This window comes from Mesocricetus auratus, unplaced genomic scaffold, assembly GCF_017639785.1.
Source record: "Mesocricetus auratus isolate SY011 unplaced genomic scaffold, BCM_Maur_2.0 Super-Scaffold_4256, whole genome shotgun sequence".
Taxonomy (NCBI): Eukaryota; Metazoa; Chordata; class Mammalia; order Rodentia; family Cricetidae; genus Mesocricetus; species Mesocricetus auratus.
The window spans coordinates 36,734,159-36,752,810 of record NW_024429182.1 but is presented as its reverse complement, the minus strand read 5'-3'; the positions used below and the strand labels follow the sequence as shown (position 1 = coordinate 36,752,810).

At 40.9% G+C, this 18,652-nt stretch overlaps 1 protein-coding gene across 2 annotated transcripts in view; it reads right to left on the bottom strand.

Moving 5' to 3' along the window:
- Positions 1–13,272, bottom strand: part of CUNH9orf135 (chromosome unknown C9orf135 homolog) — a 110,332-nt gene extending 97,060 nt beyond the window's left edge. Inside the window, exons 1-2 of one of the 2 annotated variants that reach the window (XM_040746329.1) lie at positions 13,146–13,272; positions 12,610–12,865 (exon numbers count right to left, since the gene is read on the bottom strand). In XM_040746329.1, the coding sequence (XP_040602263.1) occupies positions 12,610–12,865; positions 13,146–13,155 (266 nt within the window). In that variant the 5' untranslated portion in view covers positions 13,156–13,272. The remainder of the gene's footprint in view (positions 1–12,609; positions 12,866–13,145) is intronic. The other variant, XM_005063224.4, reaches the window with a different exon arrangement.
- Positions 13,273–18,652: the final 5,380 nt, after the last annotated feature.

The following is an 18,652-nucleotide window of genomic DNA, read 5'->3' as shown; positions in this document are numbered from 1 at the left end:
AAATGTTTAAAAGTCACTTTTACTTGCTTTGGTTGTAGTCTTTTGCTTTGTTTTTTTGAGGGAGGTGAGATGTTGTTATATTTGGGGGTGGCTTTTGTGTGTTTGCTCCCTTGCTTCAGAGGTCTTACTTTGTAGCCCAGGCTGGCCCTGACTTTCAGGCCTCCTGACTCAGAATGCTAGGATCCCTGGCTTGCACCACTAAAAGCTTGTGTTGAAAAAATTGTTACATTTTAATTTCAAAATAATCTTCCCAATATTTTCTATGTAAGGAAACTAAATTATTTTTACTAAAATTTATTTAGATATAAATAGTATATTAATTCAAAAGTTTAACAATCTGATTAGGGATTTAATAATTTACCAAAGAAGCATATTGTATTCCTGCCAATCAGTTATCTTTGTTAATTCACCAAAGCCCAAATCAGAAAAAGAAAATATGAAGTGTGACTAATAACAATTAAAGCATAATTGTATTTCAAAATGAATTAAAAGGAACAGAACAAAGGAATATTAGTGTCTATCAAAAGCATATCATAATATTCAAATTTATTCATAACTCTTTCAAAGCACCAGAAAAATGTTCTTACCTAATCTATGTACAAGATTTCTCTTTCTGCTCATTACATCTAATATATTAATGTGTTTTTTAAGTTTGCTATAAAAATGAATGCTTGTAATACAGAATCTCTCTCTGACATAGGAGCTGTCCCTAGGATCTCAAGTCCATCATATCTTCTTTCTCTTGTGTACATGTCTCCATGGTGACTGGAGAAGCACCAGGTTTCAATTTGATTTTACTTAGAAAGATGACCCTAACAGGACATTTGATCCAGGGAAATACAACTGACTTCAGATCTTTAATTTGGAGCTGAAAAGACCTTAAAGCCAGACTCTCTTTTGGAGATACAGGTGTAAATTATCAATTTCTACTGTGGCAGTCATGCTTTCCCTAGTCTTCCTTGAGAAGATAAATAACAGGCATCAAGAGCAGAGAAATTAGTTAGGAACTAGTTTCCCTTTTTCTCTGGGTTCCTAAGATCCTAGTCCAACCATACTTGAGTATATCCATTCGCCTTGCTTAATTTAATGCAAGCTATTTGGCATTTATAACCAAAAGAGAGATAACTGGTCTTACAACTTTGTGAGCATGTGAACTGGTACTAAGAATAGGGGAATTGCAAAGATACTTGCTTAATACTAGCTCTAGTGCTGTTTAAAAAAAATGTCTGAGCCTGGAGTAGTGGTACATGCCTTTAATCTCAGCACTCTGGAGGCAGAGGCAGACAGATCTCTCCAAGTCCTGCATGATCTACAGAGTGTGTTTTAGGGCAGACAGAGCTCCATAGTGAGACTGTCTCAAAAGCCTGAGCCTGGATTTACATGTGTGTCCATAGCCTAAACTTCTTTGTATCAAACTATCATAGGACCCACATTCTCCTCACCCCTTCCTCTGCCCCAATACCCTCATCTAGAAAGACATTATCGGTGTAAAAGGCAGTAAAGCTTGATGAAATCAGGCTTAAGACTGAAAGATTACATCAGTTTGATGAGGGGACCTCATGGATCCCAGAATCAGCTTAACTAGGATATCATGAGAGTAAGGAGTTTTCTGGAGGCAGAGGTATCTCTACACAGTGATTATTGCTCTAATTTCAAGTGTATCCACACGACAGAATGTCTGTGCTCTGCCTTTCAAGGGTTTGTCATTGTTTGCTTTCTTTTTGTTTTGATTTTTGTTTTTGTTGTTGTTTTGATGCTTTTTGTTTTGTTTTTGCCCCTGTAGCAGAATCATTGACATGAACAACTCAAGGAGGGCAGAGTATGTGTTTTACTCAGTTCCAGAGGCTCCAGTCTGTGGTTGCTTGACCCACATGCTGGGACAAGACACTGTGGCAGGAGGAACTGTGTGTGAAGGAGCTTCTTCACCTCACTGTGGACAGGAAATGAAGAGAAAGACAGGAAGGGGGCAGGGACAAGGGTCAGTCATCAGGATTCTACTTCCTCCAGGTAAGTCTCACCTGGGATGCCACAAACTTTCCAAAACAGCACTATGTGCTGTGGAGAAGTGTTTAAAACAGAATCCTGAAGGCTGGGGCAGACAATTTCATATTCAAACCCTAACAATTTTTCCTACAAAATTGTTGTGCTTTCATAAATGCCAGCTACCACACTGTCATGCAGTAGCACGATCAGAACTCTATAACCATTTGTTTTTGAAAAAAAAGCATTTGAGAGAGTACATGCCATGTTTCTCTTTTTGTGACTGGGTTACCTCACTCAGGATGGTTTCTTCTAGTGTCATCCATTTTCCTGCAAATTTCAGGATTCCATTCTTTTTTCTGCTGAATAATACTCCATTGTTAAAATTTACCACATTTTCTCTATCCACTCTTTGGTTGAGGGGCATCTAGGTTGCTTCCAAGTTCTGGCTATTACAAATAATGCTGCTATGAATATAGTGGAACAGACATCCTTGTTGTATGAATGGGCATCTTTTGGATATATGACTAAGAGTGGAGTTGCTGGGTCTTGTGGTAGGTTTATTCCCATTTTTCTGAGGAATCTCCATACTGATTTCCAAAGTGGCTGTACAAATTGGCACTCCCACCTGCAATGGAGGAGTGTTCCCCTTTCTCCACATACTCTGCAGCATAAATTGCCATTGATATTTTTTATTTTAGCCATTCTGACAGGAGTAAGATGGTATCTCAGAGTTGTTTTGATTTGCATTTCCCAAATGGCTAAGGATGTTGAGCACTTTCTCAAGTGCCTCTCAGCCATTTTAAACTCCTCTATTGAGAATTCTCTATTTAGTTCTGTAGCCCACTTTTTAACTGGATCCTTTGGTGTTTTGGAGACTTGGTTCTTGAGTTCTTTATAAATTTTGGAGATCAGCCCTCTGTCAGATGTGGGGTTAGTGAATATCTTTTCCCATTCTTTGGGCTGCCTTTTTGTCTTGCTGACTGTGTCCTTTGTCTTACAGAAGCTTCTCAGTTTCAGGAGGTCCCATTTATTAATTGTTGATCTCACTGTCTGTGCTACTGGTATTATGTTCAGGAAGCTGTCTCCCGTACCAATTCATTCAAGGGTATCACCCACTTTCTCTTCTAAGAGGTTCAGTGTGGTTGGATTTATGTTGAGGTCTTTGATCCATTTGGACTTAAGTTTTGTGCATGGCGATAGACATGGATCTATCCACATTCTTCTACATGCCAGCATCCAGTTATGCCAACACCATTTGTTAAAGATGCTTTCCTTTTTCCATTGTATATTTTTAGCTTCTTTGTTTGAAGATCAGATGTTCATACACGTACGGGTTAATATCAGGGTATTCAGTTCAATTCCATTGTTCTGTCTATTTTATGCCAATACCAAACTGTTTTCAGGACTACAGGTCTATAATAGAGCTTGAGGTCCAGGTAGATCTGAGGACTGCCAGTCTACAATCCCATGGCCAGAGTGTCTGGGAAACAGAACCTTCATTCAGTGGCTGATGGAAGCAGAGGCAGACTCCCACGGCTAAGCACTGAGCTGAACTCAAGAAATCCAGTGACAGAGAGGAAGGACTGATGACCAAAAGGTAAAGACTTGGCTGGTTTAACCCCCAGAAACAGCCAACCTGACAAGGGTTAGCTATTGAATCCCAGACTGATGGCTGGGAATCCAGCATGGGATTGATGAAGACCCCCTGAATCTGGGTGTCAGTGAGGAGGCCTAGTTAATCTATTGAGCCTTGGGCAGTAGATCAGTATTCATCCTGGTTATACAAATGGACTTTGGGTTCCCATCCAACAATGAGAGATACACTCTCACCTTGAACTCTTGGGGGAGGGTCTAGGCCTTGCCCTGGATGAAATGACAGACTCACCCTCCCTGGGGAAATGAGGGGATATTGGAGAGGTTGGTGGGAGGGTGCGGGAGGAGGGGAGGGAAAGGGAGAGGGACCTGGAATTGACATGTGAAGCAACCTTGTTTCTAATTTAAATTTAAATTTAAAAATAAAAAGTATCTATAAAAACAAAGACAAAAAACCCACTTTACTAGAAAACATTAAAAAAAACATTTGATTGGAATTTCATAAAAGAGAATAGCATTGGGGAGGAGAGATAGGAGCCAGGGTAAAGAAGAAAGAACCTCTTGAATTTCATTTGAAAAGGAAATAAAAAACAGCACTTTTCACCCCAAAAACTGTTTCATTCAAAAACCAACGGGAGGCAGCATGAGTATATTGAGGAATGAAAACGTAGACTAGATTCAAAATAACTGTGGCGTGGGAGCTACCGTGGCAGCACACAGACAAGAACGGAAGGGTGGCGAGACCACGTGCATGCGTATCATGATTCTTACCCAGCAAAAACTAGCAATTAAAGAGATATTTTTAAAGATTCATAACAAGCCATTTGGAGTGAGTCGGAGTCTGAAAAAGGTATTATGCCTACATTCTGATCACTTAGAGAATGTGTGCTTCACAGAGAAAGCTCTAGAAAATGCTGTCAATTTTAAAAGGACTCTTACTCGGTCTCACTATGAAAACAATACATAGCATTTATTGGAATGTAGAAGTAGCAGAGACAGAGAGAGGCCAGACAGTCTGTAATACATACTTTGCTGTAGCTTATAACTGACATTCTTCTGATGAAGATTCGTGTATATTTTAAACAGAGAAAGGCTCTAAAGTATGACCATCTTGTTTGTTTAATTAGTATACACTGGTTGTACAAAATAAGGAACTTTTATCATGACATTTTCATCCATGTATGTCAAGCACTTTGGTCACCTTGCGCTCATCTCTTTCTCTGGACATTCCTTCCTTTCCTATTGATCTCTGTCTTGTGTCCAACTATCTCTCCACTGTGTTTTCAATTCTTTTTTATTATTTAAAAAATTCCACAAATGTGAGAACATGTAGAAGTTAGTTTTTGAGTCTGCCTTATTTCACACAGCATGATAACTTATTTAGTTCCACCCAAACATCTTTTTCACACTTTCTTATGAAGACCTTATTTTGCCCAGAACTAGTCTTCATGCATTGCTGAGTGACCTTTAAAATAGCTTATACTCTGACAAATCAGGGACATCCACATATACCTTGGGATGAATCAATATTCTTTCCCCAGAAATATGATAAGCAATAAAACATTGCTGATTAATTTCTGACACAATAAATTAAAAATTTTAGTCCTGAGTGAGACAGTCAAAAGTCAGCATTGTTGAACTAGAAACTAATTTCTTAAGCTGGAGGTTCCCAAATAGAGTTACCTTAAAATTGGCCTTCCAAAGAGGAACCAGAGAAATTGGATGAGAGGCTTTGATATATGTAGGCAAACAGGAGGAGGCTAGCCTGGGCAAATCAGTTGTTAGAGCTTGAATGTGAAATGTCTCCCACAGACTTGTGTTTTTGACCAGGTAGTCCCAGGCTACTGGAGAAGTTGTAGGAAGTTGTGGGAACTTTAGGTGAGGCAAAGCTAGAGGAAGTAGATCATCATAGGTGTAATGTGTTGGGCTTCCTCAAATGTAAAAAAGCTGTGCCTCATGCTCGAATCTGCAGTCACTATGTCTTCGCAAACAGTACATTCTGAATCGTGGACCAACATAAATCCTTCCCTCCCTCCTTAATTTGTTTCTGTCACATAGTTAGTGGCCATGATGAGAAAAGATAGCACAATAGAGCGTGTACAGTGCACCTAGATGGAATCTGAGCTGTCAGTGACCATGTTGAGGGATAAAGTAGCCCACCAGTGACTATGGAGTGATCTACTTCAGGAGCCAGACAGAATGAGCCTGACACAGGGATCTGCAGAACCAGCAAGAGCCAGGGTGGGAATATCACTGCAAGCAGACATACCAAGTCTTCAAAAAATAACAAATTCCCCAGCAGCACGCAGAGGAGTGGGGCAAGAATGGGGAGAACAAGGACAAGGATGTCTACACAGTTCTGGAAGGCAAACCCACCTCCACCAGCATCTGTCACATAACCTACTCCCTCGATGCACACAAATGGAACAGGAAGGAGGAGAATGTGGAGGAGGGAGGACCTGGAAAGAGTGGGCACTGTTCCGAAATTGACTATTTTAACCTAAAATAAGCCATTTAAAGTTAGAAAGGCAGAGATGAGCTTTAACTGGCATGTTCAAATTCTTCTGTAGAAGCCAACAGCTGAGGATCAATTGTGGAAAATAAATTTTATTATATGCATCTGGATCATATGCAAAATTTTACTTTCTTTTTTGAAACAATTGTCTCTGTGTGTAGCCCAGAGAGACCAAGAACTCAGTCTTCCTGCCTCAGAGTGCCAGGTGCTAGGATTGCAGGCATGTGTCACCATACTCACCAGGATGCGAATTTTGAATTTTGTTACCCACTAGAAAGTGAATATATTTCCATGTCCTCAGTCTACTTTACATTATAATAAATGCACATGTGATATTTTAATTTGAACATTTATAAGAAATAAAAATAGTTCTTTACAGTATAAATGCTTGTCCCTATTTTAACTCAAAATCTCCTTAGGATCCACCATTTCCTGATGGTATGTCAGGTATTGCAACCACGAGACTGGCACAATCTCAGTCCCTGATTTTTAATTCTCTTCCATTGCATTACTCTTCTATGTGACCAAAGACTGGAAAAAAAAGCAACCTAAACCAGGAAGTAACTATTTGGGCATCTATCCCTAACCCTACCAGCAGGGTAGGAAAGACATGGCCACAAGTACTACTATCCACAGTACAACAATCAGAAGACAAAGGAAAGAATACTAGCATTTTGCTCACTCCCTTTTTATTTGGTCCTTCATCCAGCTTATGGAATGGTGTAGCTCAAAGGCAGGGTCCATCCACTCCCCCACCCTATCCTTCCCCTCTCTGAAAAAGCCCTGACAGACATGCCCAGTCTAGAGCATGCTTCATAGCTGATTCTAGAGCGAATCATTATTAGATGATTAACTGTCATGAATGTCTGGTGTGTTATGTTCTTCCAAATTCACTTATACGGAAACTGACTAACACGTTTCAATTTTATCCTGTTGAACTGGATTAGCTATGAAAATCAATTCATTTTATTAAGGATTTGTGCTATACTATAATAGCTCTTATCTCAGGATCTTATGAAAATATGATTCAGGAGACTAAATTTCCAACAATAATCTAAGCAGGACAGATTTCTCGAAAGTTTGCTATTCTTTATTTCAGGAAGAAGAATATTCTAGCAAGTTTTTGAAAATTTAGAGTTTTGGAAGGGGTACAAAAAGCTACAGCAATGATATGTAGCTTGTATTAGTTACTTTTCTATTGCCGTGAAGAGACACCATGACCTAGGCAACTTATAAAAGAAATCACTTGATTAGGGGCTTTCTTAGAGTTCCAGAGTGCGAATACATGACTATCATGGCAGACAGCATGGCAGCAGGAAGACAAGTTTGGCGCAGAAGCATCAGCTGAGAGCTGCAAGTACGCAGCAAAGAGAGCAAGACTGGACCTTGTGGGGGCTTTTGAAACTTCAAAATCTACCCCCAACAAGGTCATACTTCCTAATCCTTGCAAACAAATCTGGGAACCAAACATTCAAATATATAACCTTAGAGAAGCCATTCATGTTAAAACCACCATACTGGAGTGCTAGCATTCCATGTCTATTGGATTTCCTTCTGTCTCCTCTCTACCTGCTCCTTTTCTAACAGTTTCCCAGACCTTAACACAACTGGCAGCATGATGGAAGTACAATTCAGGCCTTAGAATATAGCACATGGGAAGCAAAACCAACCAAAATGAGAGCTAAGATCTAATTCATCTAAGTTCATAGATCTGGGAAAGTCCATAATTGGGCTAAGTTGCTTTTAGGCTTCTACAGTTCCTCTTCTGGCTAACTCTTCTTATAATTGAGATGTGTCAACTGGGATGTGGTTTTTGTACTTAAAAGAGCACCAGGAAAAAGGGTCCAGATTGCATTTGGGGTCCCAGACACCCAATGTAGTAGGTGACTGGCTAGTAAAGACATTCTATTGGCTTAAGCCCATGCCCAATTAGTCTTTCCTGGTGAATGCTTCACAACAATTTGCTAATTTATGTGGTAAACATCTATTGGTCTCTCTCTGTGTTGTCATCCCATGTTCCAGGACTTGGTCTTCTCTGTACCAGTGACCAAAAAGTCCCATTAATGCCTCCTTACTTGAGTTAAAATTATATACTTCATGCATGGAAACCATATGCCTGGATCTTTTCAAATCTTCAGTAAAGAGTTAATAAGCTTTCTCTTGAGGTACTGGGTCTATGTCAAAGTTGGGGGCATAACAGAAGAAGATGTCCTTATGAATTTCAGTGACTTAAAAGCTACAGTACATGCTTAGGGAGGGCTCGTTCTCCTTTGCTTTTTCATCCTCTTGTGTAATGGAGATGCATAGGGTAGGGGGTGCAGGTTTTGTTGGCCAGTACAGCTTTACATAACTCTAGTTTGGCCCTTGGTGATGTGAGGACTCTAAATCCTTCCAGGTCAGCACCCCAAAAAATCACTGATTAAACACAAAAAGAATGACCCATTAAATTAAGGAATCCAGGCATTCTGTTTTCTATTTAAGTGCACAAACAAACATGGTCTAGTGCTTTGGAATGGCTCTCCATCTTCAGGGGAGGGCCTACGTATATACACATGCACTCCTGCTCCAGAAACAGTGGTACAACCATCTAAGAGTATCAGAGAGATATTAATTTTCCTGTTACCTGTAATTTATTATCTATGCCCAAATTAGCTTTTGTAAAAATCTTTAAAATGAGGAGATTCCCTGTCCCCACAAGGATTACATCTGGCTTTCCCTCCTTCACTTTCATTTTCATTTTCTTCCTATTATGAGGTAGGGGAGTGGCATGGAAATGTGTAACCCTCAAGGTCTTTAATTTGAGACTTAGGCAAGAAAGAAAAACAATTAAAATTACAAATGCATAAAATTAATCTGAGTTCTTAAAACTAGATATTGCCATGGAGACTGGAACAGGATCAGTCTCCATGGAGATCTGGATGAATATTTCTTCCCTTTAAATTATCATCATTTGTTACTGCTTGTCAGTTTGACTAAGGAACAGAAGAAAACAAATGAATGAATGAGGAGTGAATGAGTGAATGATTGAACAAACTCACCTCACATGAGACAATTTATTAAAAGTAGAATTTGTTGTTTCTTATTTTTCCGGCTAGTGGGAAGATATCCCAAGATAGTTTTCTCTCAGTTCATTTCTAATGGAAACATCTCACAATATGGTTCCATAAATGTTACAGAAAGGAGTAAGCAAAGATGACTTCTAGAGACAGGCTATGACAAAGGTGATGGGTTCTATCTATTACCACTCTAGCTCAAGGAAGAGGTGACAAAGGTGATGGGTTCTATAAATAACCACTCTAGCTCAAGGAAGAGGTGCATCTTAGACAATGTCTTAGGTATCCATCACCTCCCATCCTTTATCAGGTCTGCCATATACAATTATTTTGAATATGTTCCGTGAGGTCAAACAGACTTCTACTACATGCCAGATAGAAAGATGCAGGGAAAATCCCCATGTTTAAAAAACAATGAAGAGTACATCAGAATGTCTCCTAGTTACATACTTCATTTCTGCCTGCAATATAAAAGGTCCCTGATGGAGCACTCCCTTAGATGTTTAAAAATTAAATTTAAAAACCACTGCTAAATATAATTAGAAAAGTTTAAATGTGTCATAAGGCAATCAATAGCTAACAATCATGGGTTTGCTGACATTGTTCTTTCATAAGTTTACACTCAACTTTATGCTGACTTGCCAGCATAGATATTAAATGACAGGTTGGTTTTGTGAAAAGACAGCAGGGTGTGGCCAGCTTTAGGAGATGCCACCGTTTCTGAATCTTTACAGTAGATTCTCATTAGTGCATGTTCTATAGAGATTTCAAACCATTCATGAGCATCTCTCGCAGAGGAAACAGGTTCAGGTTCCTGTGACCTTCTAGCCACAATGTATAGCCTTGTTTTATAGGTGTTCCTGTATGGCACTGGTCCTGGTACTGTCAAATCACTTGTCACATCACACAGTCATGGGGCTGTCATTAAATTCTAGAGACCAAGTTCATCATTTTTTTTCTTGTGCTATACTACATAATGTTGATTGTCGGGTATTACTGACCATCCTAGACACAGTGTGTACTGGCTAATTTTATGTCAGCTTGACACAAAGCATAGTCATCAGACAGGAAGGAGCCTCAATTGACAAAAAAAAACAACCCTCCATAAAATCAAGCTGTACACAAGCCTGTAGGGCATTTTCTCTATTAGTGATTGATGTAGGAGGACCAAGCCCACTGTGGGTAGTGCCATTCCTAGGCTAGTGGTCCTGATTTCTAACAGAAAGCAGGTTAAGCAAGCCATGAGGAGCAAGCCAGTAAGCAGCAGCACTTCATGGTCTATCCATCAGCTCCTGCCTCCGTGTTTCAGTTCTTCATAGCAATAGAAACCCTAAGGAAGACAAAATGCTTTACAAAAATTATCTCAGTGAACTTTGTTTCTCTTTCTGCATCCTAATGTGTAGCAAAGTTTATGACACATAAATATTCGCTGAGTTGAATTTAATTCTCCTCTGTGAACCAAAGGAAAGCCCTACACATGTTCAGGAATGGCTGATGACTTACAGTCCCCCCACACACCCTTCTTTCTCTTCAGGCCCCCATACCTTTTACATTTCTGCTCTGCTATTGATACCCATGCATCTTACAAGTTAGCTACAAAGTAGCAGTAATGCAAACAGGAGCAGAAGCATTGTCCCATTGAAACCCTTTCTCATCCATAACTGACAGAGGCAATATCTATTATGATGCACATTCTTGGAACATAACAAGTGTTTTGCTTAATGGCCATAAAATATGTATGGAGACAAACGATGGTATTTAGGACTCCACCCCTGTCATTAGCAAAGACACCATCAATGTGAAGAAGTCTGTTTCCATAATAAATTTGGTTGTTGAAAAAGAGTGTTTCCCTGGGTAGCTTTGGACTTTGTGCATATATAATGTCTCACAGTGAGTTCAGTGTAGGTGAGAATACACTTTGAAATGAGAAATAAAGGCAGAAAGAGCATGCTTTGGAAATATAGGGAGTAGACAGGCTTTTAAACTTCTGCAGAACAGAAATGGTACAAACGGTGCAGAAGTCCAACCATACCTAAAGTCATTCATCCTTCATCAAAGGCAAAAGCATAAAGTAAATGAGATTTGTGACTTCTCTCCATTTCTGTCTTCCCACTTCACCCCAATATTACAGCTATTCTGAGAAAAATTACTGCAAAAAACTTGACCACCTGCCCCCATCTTAGTTAGGGCTCAATTGCTGTGAAGGGACGCAATGACCATAACAACTCTTATGGAGGAAAACATATATTTCGGGTGTCTGGCTTATACTTCGAAGGTTTAGTCCATTATCATCATTGTGGGACTGGTGACCGGCAGGGAGACATGGTGCTGAAGGGAGGCTGAAAGGGCTGTATCTTGCAGGCAACAGGAAGTCAACTGAGTGTCACACTGAGTGAATCTTACTTAAGCAAAAGAAACCCAAAGGCTTCCCCAGTGATACACTTCCTCCAACAAGGCCAAACCTACTCCAACAAAGCCATATTTCCTAATAGTGCCACTCCCTATGACAGCCAATTACATTTAAAAATCCCACCACTCAAAAAAATTATCCCCTTTTCTCCAGAGACATTGTGATTATTGGCTACTTTGCACTTTAAATGAGAGAGAGACAGAGACAGAGAGACAGAGACAGAAAAACAGAGACAGTGAGAGAGACAGAAACAGAGAGACAGACACACACACAGAGAGAGAGAGAGAGAGAGAGAGAGAGAGAGAGAGAGAGAGAGTGAATTAGTGAATTCTACCATCATCAGAAGAAAATGGACTTAGAAGGAAGTCCTCCAGGCCTTCCAATTTTCCCAGAGAACACAAACCCCTGGATTTTATGTGAATTTTAAGTGTGACCAAGTAATTAAAAAAATAAGCAGCTATACACCAAACAAACTGCACTGGCTTTATGCAAGGAGAGACTAAATTTTGCTACCTGTGACTGGAATGGTCTTCATGAATGACAGTCTGACGGATCCTGAGGAACTGTTCTCAAGTGTGTCGCCCTCCCCAAACATTGGCAGCGCTGGTCCTGTGCAGGGACCTTTGCCTCTTGCCAGTTGGGCCTGGCTTTCTAATAGGACTTCCGTTTACAAGTAAGCATCGCGTCTAGGGAGTGACGTTCAAGCCTGTTAAGTGACTCCCACTCCTTTCCCCTGTGTAGACAGCTAAACTCCCTCGCCAGAGCACTGGCTGGGGCAGGTCCTGGTGTGCTGGGAGCAGTCCTGGAGAGTTCTAGCTTACTTTGACATGGCCACTGCTCTGTGTGGAAGGTCTGTTTCCCCTCTTCTCTGTGCCACTTTTCTCTTGATCATCCTTCTTACCTCTTCCCACTCCTTTTCTTTGATTTTCTCCTCTTCCCAATTTCTCTTCTCCACTGTTTCCTATTACTGTTACTTTTCCTGCCTCCTGATGGATTCTTATCCTTTCCTCCCTCCCTAGCTAGAACCCATGAATGGCGGCGACTGTTTGGCTCACCAGGAACACACCAACACTGGCTTCGAGTATTTCTTGTGATGAGAGCGGAGAGTTAGGGAGCCCTTGCGCTCCAGCAAGTCCGTGGGTCCAATCTCATACCACTGGTCTTTATTGTCGAAACAGTCACGACACTCGCTAGTAAAAGTGCCCATGCCTGCGCTTGAGCTGAGAACAGACTGGGTTGGACTTCCCTCAGCACCAGTCCAGCTCTGCGTAACAAGGACCAAGATTCTGCGTCTCCTGTCTCCTAAGCAACCTGGGAGGGGCCAATAGAGGAGGCGGAGTCAGGGTAAGGTGGGGGTTTCTCCAGCCTTCCTAACCTGATTGCTCCTCTTCTGATTACTGATTAAATAAACTACATTTCCCAGGATGCAGCGAGAGTGACAGTCTGCCCAGACTTCGGAAGGAAGGCTGTGTGCTAAGGATTTGAAGTTGCACTGGCTGGCTAGCCTAACCTAAGCAAGGGGAGACAAGGGCAGGTAGTGCAGAGAATCAGTTAAGGTGAAATAGCAGTGACTGCTGTTTTGACTGCCCACCTCTGCTCATAATTAAGTTTGACTAAAAAAGAGCAAGAGAAAATCCCAGTCCTCGAATATGATCTCCCTGTAAGGCTACCTCTATGCCTGCCAAACAGTAGAGGCATTCAGCAAATGGGATGAACAAGTTGAGCAGCCACAGGCTCGGTTCCAGGCCCAGATGCTGAGCACTGCTTTCCTCCTATGACAAAAGACTCGGGGATGGAACTGTGCAGTGTGGGGGAGGGGAGGAGCAGAGAAGGGTCTTGGTCCCTTCGGAATATGGAGGCCAAACTAGTTCTAGGCAGTTTAGGACCCAGAAATCAACTCCCAGGGAACTACCAACACTCATTCTTGTCATCATTGTATCTGTGTCTCCCCAGTGCCAAATGCACAGATGAATATGACTTGACTACCCTTTACTCAGAATTCCACAGACCCCAGAAGGCACTGAAAGATCTCCTGCCTAGTGTGGCATGATGGACTTCCCTAGCATTCAGGAGGCTGAGGTGGGAAGACTGAGCTTGAGACTAATCTAGAGTACATAGAGAGGCTCCACCTAATACTAACTAAATAAACATTTTAAAAGGGGCTTACCATTCATATCAAGCAATCAGAATAGTAGAACTTATTTGGTTCCTGATTCAAAATACAATCTGGAAAAAATGAAATGAGAGAGAGAGAGAGAGAGAGAGAGAGAGAGAGAGAGAGAGAGAGAGAGAGAGAGAGAATGGTCCCACCCACAATTAAGATTGGTCTTTTCACATCATTTAATGACATACAAGGAAAAGAGGTCCACCTTCTCATCCTTCCATCCCCATCCTAGCTATCCCAGGTGCTTGAGCCCAGTTCCCAGAGGAGCCCTATCTCAGGACCTTCCATGCAGTTCCCTATCATTAAAATAGCATTTCTTTACCAAACTCTCCCCACCTCTCGAATTGCCCACATGTCTTTTTCTTGTAAGTTTTTAATGATTTATTTTGATTTCATGTGCATTTGGTGCTTTGCCTGCATGTGTGTTGTATGAGGGTATCAGATTCCCAGGAACTGGACTTACAGATAGTCATGAGTAGTGGGTGCTGGGCACTCAATCTGGGCTCTCAAGAAAAGCAGTCTGTGTTCTCAAGCACTGAGCCATCTCTCCAGCCCCTACCAATTTTCTATCAAGCTAAGAGACAAGACTTTAGGAAGGCTGACAATTCATCTGTATGTCAACTCATGTCTATGTCAATCCAGTTTAAATAGATTTTGAACTGTACCTACATCATAATTGATGAACTAAGCACTGATAGCTTAATCAAGGATTGTATAATATTTCCACTGCTGTTCTTCAAAGACAAGGACCTCCCATAGTGATCCACATACTAATGTATGCATGCTTTATCAGACATAAAAATGTTGGAGTCCACCTGTTATCTTGAAATAATATATTCTTATTCATACCCATCCTCTCCATCTCTCCAACCCCTCTCATCTCCTCCCTCCCCCATCCTTACTTGACTTTTCCTCCTCTTGTTTCTTGCTTTGCAATTCCCTATCCCTTGTTTGCTCCATCCCTTCATTTATTTATTTCCCTTCTCTGCAGCCACTCTGCTTTCTTCCCCTGCTCTTCCTCCTGTTATACTAAACTGGGGAGTCAAAATCATTTCTCAGGATGAGGAAAAAGAGAAAGAGAAGGAAGAGAAGGAGGAGGAGAAAACCCATACTGTTCAAAGTAATATAAAAATGTGAAAGAAAAATAGCGGGACCTATAAACAAAGTCCTATGAGCTAGAGCCAATATTTATGGCCCAGAAACTACTGAAGGAATCAACTGACAAAGGCATCTGTTTTCTTTCCTGTTCCTCTAACTTCTGGGAAATGGCCAAAAGTTCTCCTGTTGAATGATTTTAAATCTGAGTGGGCTTCTGCTGTGCTTCTAATTTGGATTGTGAACCAGTTAGGCATCTACTTGCCCTCAGGCCATTGTCATTAACTAGTATCGATTCAGTGTTAGGATGCAACAGGCATTCTTTCAGAAACTTCCACTGGCAACATGGGATTGGCTTATTAAATATTCAACATCTAGTATTCCATAATTCATCATTTTCCTTATTTTAATATCTAATCTAGCCAATAAGTAAAATTTCTTGGCAGAAATGTCCATAACTATCATGATAAAAATTTAATTTTGTGGAATAGTAATGACATGCTCTAACACAAGTGTAGATTAGAGCCTTCCTTAATATCGTACAAAAGCTATATCCTTAATTATTTAAAGACTAAATATCCGCTGTCACCAGTGCTCTAAAGAGCCGTCCATTTCTCCTTTTTCTCCCCAGTGGGGCTTTGCTTTCTAGAAGCTTGCCGCTTGCCAGTAGCAGGGATGAGACAATTTAGCTGTGATAAGGCTCGTAGGAAAAGAGAAGTCCAGGAAATTCAGGAAACCTTGCTGAGTCTTTTCTGTTCTTCCTGCTCTTCAATCCTGATAAAGGACTTTCCTCTCCCCTTGAGCAAGAAGCTGGGAGGAATTGGGCACCCTTTTGCTACTGGTGAAGGTGAGCATTTATCCTTTGCCCACAGATGCTCACCGGGGAAGCTGGGTAAGAGATTGACAGTCCAGGTGGTTCCTGGTTGATTAGGAAGACAAGTGTGCATTTGAGCCTGAAGCTGCCTCAGTATTGCCCATGGGGTTGAAGGACTCGAGTACAAGCTGGAAAGCCTCTTGACCAGGGTTGAGAAAGAAAACAAGCCCAAAGGAAATAAAAACTGCCACCCCTACCCTACCCTGCAATGGCTTTGATGTTAGGTCTAGGAATTCTCCGTGAAACACCAATGATTTCTGAAGAAAGTTCTAGGGTAGTTACTGGGCAAGCACATTCTTGATAACAACAGAGTGCTGAGTCAATCTCCTTGGATTAAACAGAGGTATTCTTTGACTTATGCAACGCAGTGATATGCAACTCACAATTCCAGGTATTCTTTGACTCATGCAACGCAGTGATATGCAACTCACAATTCCAGGGATATTTCTGACTCAAACACACATTAATCCCAGGTTTGATGACTGGAGGACCATTTTCTCTATTTCAGCCTCTGTCTAATGGAGCAGAGAGGATCCTAAAAATCTACAGAGACACCTCTGGGTCTCCTGCCAGAATCCAAGGGAATATGACGATAATGCAGATGCGATATTGACCCTGTAGTTAGATCACCTCATGAGACAAATGACATTTTTCTGACATAATTAAGAGCACCAATTCCTTGACTTTGAGTTCATCAAAAAAGAGATTATATTATATTATGTAGGAACCCTAGTCCTCATCTTTTTTTTTTTGATCATGAGTGAATTTTCTTTTCTTTTTTTAAAATTTAAATTAGAAACAATCTTTTTTACATGTCAATCCCAACTCCCTCTACCTCCCCTCCTCCCCTGCCCCCCACTAATCCCCTATCCCCCCCACCAGTCCCCTATCTCATCCCCTTTCTGCTCCCCAGGGAGGGTGAGGCCTTCCATGGGGGATCTTCAAAGTCTGTCATAGCCTTTGGTGCAGGGTTTAGGTCCTCCCCCATGTGTTTAGGCTGAGAGAGTATCCCTCCATGGGGGAAGGGGCTCCCAAAATCCATTTGTAGACTAAGGATAAATATTGATCTACTACCAGAGGCCCCATAGACTGCCCAGACCTCCTCACTGACACCCACATTCAGGGGGTTGGGAACCCTGATCTTATCATGAGGACAGTGCCCTGGCTGTGGCAGGAGAAATAGAGGAAGAGTTTGAGGTGCAGTAGCCAGCACTAAAGGTGAAAGAAAGGGTTATGTCCAGAAGGCTGACCAACAGCAGGAAAATGAAGGTGTCTTCAAGGAAGTGAATTCCATCACTGCCCATGACCCACCTCCCAGGGCCCCAGCATCCAGATTAGAAGGAGATTCAGCTGACACATTGATTAGAGATTTATAAAGCCTTAACCAGGAAATTCATACAAGCCAGGCCAGACTTCTAGCTTACAAAACTTTGAATTAATAAATGTTCTTGTAAAAGTCCTTGTATCTGAGGCAATGTGTTTTGCAACAATAGAAAATTAGAAGAAATGACATTTTTGAAGAATCATTTAAGAAAAGCAATCCCTAAAGATGACAAATTGTATCTTGCCTGTAGAAGTCATGCACAGTGAGCATAAATTAAAGAGGAGTATGTTAGCAGGGAGCTTTTTATGACTGACATAACAGAACAGGGCCAGAAGAACTTACTTTTTCCAACCATGTGAGTGAGTCTCTTTTCTTTGTCATCTCTGCCAGGAGATATTCTGGTTTAAAATTATATCCTATGCTCCATTTCAATTCTTTTGACCATGAGTTTTCTTTTTTTACATTAACACTGCAATATCTACTCTGGTTTGGGGAGTATCTTTTGCTCTTGGTATTCTTGGACTTGTTTGCTTTTAGGGACAGGATGGTCTCTAGTTCTCTATCCTTCTGTCTCAGTTGCCCTGGTGCTGTGATTATAGGCAGACATCATCCCAAGATTTTGGCTTACCTTTTTAGACTTAGCCTTCCAGATTTATTTAGAACAAGGTTCATTCACAGTAAGGATGTAATTAATATTTTCTTTTTATAAAAGGAAATTAAACTATTTTGGTTATTGAAATTGACATTTTACATAATGGCATTATTTTCTCCTCTTATAACGTTTTCTTGCTGACTTCTCACTTCAGCCTAGTCTATGGGACATGCCCATTCTCCACTATATTTTTCATCAGTGAAAATATACATCATATTTTTGTTTTTTTCATAGCTCTTGTGAAGTTGTTTGAACATTATCTTCAGCCTGCAGTTCCCTAGTACCCATCAAGAGTGAAATGTTATCCTTGACATTACAGAAAATGGCAGGCCTGAGAAGAAGGCATATCATCACAGACACTTATCTGATTAGACTGAGATAAAAACTAGTTTGTCTTCATTCCAATTTGAAATTATTTGAGATATGGAATTCATAGAATATCTCAGGCATCTCAGAGAGAAAAGAAATAGCCTTGGGTAATGCAAGAAGATGTGTTTCTACCTGAATGGGAAGACAGAACTGCTGAAGTTTCCTTACTTATTTATTATTCAAGAAAAAGTTGCTGAGAGCCATAGAAGTGGGATGGTTTCAAACCACATGTGAAAATCAATTCAGTATTGACAATCTCTTCCTGTTCTAACAAACTCAAAGGGAGAATGACTGGTTCATTTCCCTTCAAGGGACTTCAACATCCTTCAAATCTAAACTCCCACACCCAGAATGTAACAGCACCTCCACAATTTCCAGACTTACCACTTAGCTCTGCACATGGTGTCCTATCCAGGGCAGTTTTCCTGTAGAAAATTACATCATGAAGCCCTTCAGCAAGTTGCCCAACTCATCATTGCAGCAGCACTAATAGATTTAATTGGATGACACAATCCTAAACCTGGACACAGTGAGAGCAGTCTCAAAGACTAAAGTTTACAGGTAAAATAGGGGGGTCATGACTGGGGTTTTGTAGAAATAACAGTGGTCACTTGTTTCTT